This window comes from Gavialis gangeticus, unplaced genomic scaffold (genome assembly GCF_001723915.1).
Source record: "Gavialis gangeticus isolate Ggan-Ray unplaced genomic scaffold, GavGan_comp1, whole genome shotgun sequence".
In the NCBI taxonomy this organism is placed as follows: Eukaryota; Metazoa; Chordata; order Crocodylia; family Gavialidae; genus Gavialis; species Gavialis gangeticus.
The window spans coordinates 6257227-6261411 of NW_017729027.1; the positions used below are offsets into that span (position 1 = coordinate 6257227).

General features: G+C 42.5%; 1 protein-coding gene across 16 annotated transcripts in view; it reads left to right on the plus strand.

Annotated features, from left to right (window-relative positions):
* The first annotated feature begins 11 nt into the window (after nucleotides 1-11).
* SNAP91 (synaptosome associated protein 91) overlaps nucleotides 12-4185 on the plus strand; it is a 182792-nt gene continuing 178618 nt past the window's right edge. For 15 of the 16 annotated variants that reach the window (XM_019520405.1, XM_019520408.1, XM_019520411.1 and 12 more), the window contains exon 1: nucleotides 12-203. In XM_019520405.1, coding sequence (XP_019375950.1) covers nucleotides 74-203 — 130 coding nt within the window. In that variant the 5' untranslated portion in view covers nucleotides 12-73. The remainder of the gene's footprint in view (nucleotides 204-4185) is intronic. The other variant, XM_019520412.1, reaches the window with a different exon arrangement.

Sequence of the window (4185 nt, forward strand, 5' to 3'; positions counted from 1 at the left end):
TTTTTTTTTTCCTGCCCCCCCCCCCCCCCCCCCGCCTTTGCAGAAGAGGCAGCAGCGTTAACATTAGCCGAAGATGTCGGGTCAGACGCTGACAGATCGCATCGCAGCTGCTCAGTACAGCGTTACGGGATCGGCCGTGGCCAGAGCCGTCTGCAAAGCAACCACGCATGAAGTGATGGGGCCCAAGAAAAAGCACCTGGACTGTAAGCATCTCTCTCTTTGCTTTTATATAAGCTGTCTGCACCAAGGAGGTGGCCTACCCCCTGCTCTTCAATATGGCTTTGGCAGTGCGGCCTCTAGCCAGAGCATTATGATCACAGGGCTTATGAGATTCTAAAGGAAGGATGGTTTTATTCCCAAGTATCTCCCGTGCTTGCATAATGTTGCTTTCCTAGCTATTGGTTTTTCCTTGTTTTGACTTCTGTCTTCCAGTTTTGACTGGTTAGTGTTTCCTAAATGCTAGAGCTGATGAAAATTGAGAGGCAGTGAGGCAAACTAGCTATGTCTCTCCACTACTGCAGTAGGAATTGGGTTGAATTTAGCCATAGTCATGTGACCCATAGGTGTGTGTCCACGTGTGTAGATGAACTCGCAGAGGGGTTGATCTCCTTATGACCATGTTAAGACCAGATCTTTCTTGAATAAGGGGCTGCAGATTGGCTATTTTAGTGAGTTACAAGGCTCTGATGCTGAGGGACCCATTTGCCTGCAAGAGGGCAGTGTCTGATCTCCTCCTCTGATGGTGGTTCCCACAGTGTCTTATTGAGGAAGGCTGGTGGTGTTTGCTGAGGTTTATAATTTAGTGGACATACAGCAGTTATTTAAGCATGAAACAGAGGCTAGCGATTTGAGGTCACAGTATCACTGAAAATAACATGAGTCAAGTGAAATTATCAAAGCAATCGAAACATTAGTGTTCTCTCTGATCTCAACAGTTTATCTGAAGCTACTATGTAGAAACATGTTACCGAACATAGTTTTGCCTGTCTCTGCATACCTAATAAGCTTTCTAGCCAGCACAGACTAGTGTCATCCCCTGTTACAGTGCTCTTATCAAACAGTTATAGGCCATATCTGGGCCACTTGATTGTAATGTGGCCCACATGTCACACCTTGATTCAGCAGAATCCATTTTTTCTTTTAAGTTTCTAGCTATGGTTAAAGCTAGCAGTGCTGTCTTGAATCTCCAGGCTTAAAACCATGCCTCTGGGGGTTGTGAACTCTTCCTTCTTCCCTTGTACCTCATTAACACCTCTTATGGTATACTTAATGTGCTTAAGTAACAGTATTAACTATTTAACAACTTATCACTGCAGCAGAGAGGTTATGGGGAGGAAAACAAAAGCATAGAGTCCGCTATGGAATGATTGAGTTTCTATATGTAGGTGAAATTCAGTGGCAAGAGACAAAATAAAAAGGGAAAGTGCATCTCTTCCCAGCTAATGGTAAATTCTTAGATTTAGCCATAAAATTTAAGTTCTTAAAGATGTAACAATGCCTTTAATCTCTCAGTGAGAGATCTGCACAGCAGTGAGTCTTCTTTTGACCAAAATTTGATGGATGAATTATCCTTTTATGTTGAGCATCCCTGTGCTATAAAATAAGATCAAACTATTTATCTAATCTAGCTGTAGATGTTCAGGGTGGGATACCATAAACAGGCCCATCTTTAAAGACCTGTTAACACAGTTATTCAAAATAGTGTTGCTTATGAACAGGAATCAAGACTTGAATCAATTGTGCCACTGAAGGGTTAGTGATAGTAGAATGTATAAAACTTACACTTGTTCATAAAGCAGATATGATGACAATGTTCAAGAAGTAGGTCATTGAGTATGAAGATGCATGTTTAGTTGTATAACTAAATCTTAAAGTTCAGCGAACAGCTGTAGACTTGGAATGAGGAATAAAAGAGTAAAGGTTTCAAATGACAGCTCTTCATGCTTGTCTTCAGACTTTCAATGATGGACACTAATGGTAAGTGCAAGGAACTATGAGATTTGAAGAATCCGGTGCCCAACAGATAGAGAAGCATTTCAAATGGCTAGAGCAATACTTCCTATCTTAAAACAGCAAAAGTGGGAAGGGAGACTTGAGGCTGGTGGACCTAGTAGTAGAAACTAGAAAGAAACAGAAAAGCAGTAAAAGGGCATGGTGGGTGCCATGGATCCACAGGCAGAAACACTAGGGGGATTCTCTGGCTAGGTGGGGGAAGGCTGTATGAAGTGTTCTAGAGGCAGTGACCATTGGGCAGGGGCTCCTTGTAAGGAGGAGAGGGGGATGGAGGTGCCTGGTTCAGGGACCTAGCTTTGACTTGAGGAGGTTGACCCTGGGAAATTTTTCACAGGAACTTTTTGGAGGGCTAGGCTATAGTTTGAGCATAGGATGAGGGTTTTGTCCATTATGTGTTACTGTATATCACTGTCAAATCATTTGATCGCTTTGTTTATATCATTTGTTCTTCCTGATAACAAACCCCTTCTCTTTCTGTTCTTTTCCCAAGGTGCCTATGGTGAATTGTGATTTCTGAGCAAATGATTAACCTAGGTATTCCTATTCAGCAGAGTGGGTAACCAAGTAGGCTTGCACAAACCTAGGGTGCATCTCTTGGGGTGCCCCAACACCTTAAGGTTTTGTCAGAGTGGGAATGGTAATGAGATGTGGAGTGTTAAATTTTTAGGTCGCTGTTTTGAATCTGGCCCAGTTTGGTATTGACGGGAACCATGTAAGACTGGTGCCTCCCAAGACTAGGGGGGGCACCCTTTGTAGTCGGCAATGGAGCAGAAACTGCCCAAAGATGCTGGCGGCTGCTTTTGCAGCGGGAGGGTGGGTGGCGAGCAGCGACCTCCTGCAGAAGCTGGCTGTGGCTTCAGTGGCAGCTAATCTCAGGGGGGACACAGGCGACACGTGGGTGGGCACATGACAGGAACAACTTTCAACATGATTGTCCTACATCCTGTGTGGAACAATCTTTATTGTGGTCCTTTCTTCAGTTAGTAGCCAGGGGTTGTCTCTCAATCCAGGTTTGGGTGTTTTATTTTGTTTTTTAATTAGATAGTAGGATATGGTTCTTAAGGAGAGAACAATGGCTTAATGCTCTAGGTTATGGATGGCACATGCAGTGCTTGGGGATAAGGAAGAAACAATGAAGGCTGTTATGAACAAACAGACTAAGGGAGTCCAATGTAGCAGTGTAATGCGCAAAAGTAGGCAAGTTGGGGAAACGCTTTAAAAGTATGTGGAAACTTGATCGAGGTAGTGAAGAGGTGGGGCTAGTGGAAGGATTCTGGAACTCAGTGGGATACAGCTGTGTTCTTGAATAGGCTCAGTGGGTAGAGTATATATTGAGGAGGTGGAGAGAAGCCAGAGGATGAGAGCTCAGTCTTGGGCAGAAAAGGTCAAATCTTGGGGGGTTGCATCTAACAAGTCTGAAGTTTCAGAACCATTGTTTTATAGTATGGGATTGCAGGCAAGTGCTAATGTCAGCTGAGATACCACTTTTCAAGGGCAGAGAAGGCAGGTTGAAGAATTTTCAACTTCATCTTAGTTGATGGGCAAGGAGCTGAAAGTTAAATATTAATTGCATATAAATATAATATAAATGGTACTTCTAAAGATCTGTAAAGAGAGATCATCCAGGGAACGTTCAGGGTGGTAGAGGAAGGGAAGGAATGCCAGAACAAACTATAGAAATAAATTGAAAGATTGTCCAAATGATGGAGCTGCTGCATTTCATCTAGTCTTTTTTTAGCTGACAAGATGAGTGGTGGGGCAATAACTTGTAACTGGAAAAAATGAAGTTTTGAACATCAGGTTCTAAAAGGAACTGGTGATCTGTGTATTTTACATTTCATTGATATTTAGCCAAGTGTAAACACTTTGATAAAGGCCTAGTTAAAATTGTAAGGCTTGAATTAAGCCTAGAAAGTGAGGAGTGGAAAGTTGGATGCCAGTGAATAAATCTGTGGAGTGTGTGGGTCTGTATAAGGCAACTTGTATAGATATCAAAGTCTTTATTACAGTCTTGTATGTGTTTATAGAGAAAAATCTGTTTCTTGGACCTAATTGTAATTTTTAACACTCACTTGAAGAGTGACTAGTAAATGGAGTATATACAAAGCAAACAATATAACAATCCATGTTTGCCACTAAGATGTGCAAAGGTGGTGGGGTTTGGGTGGGTGT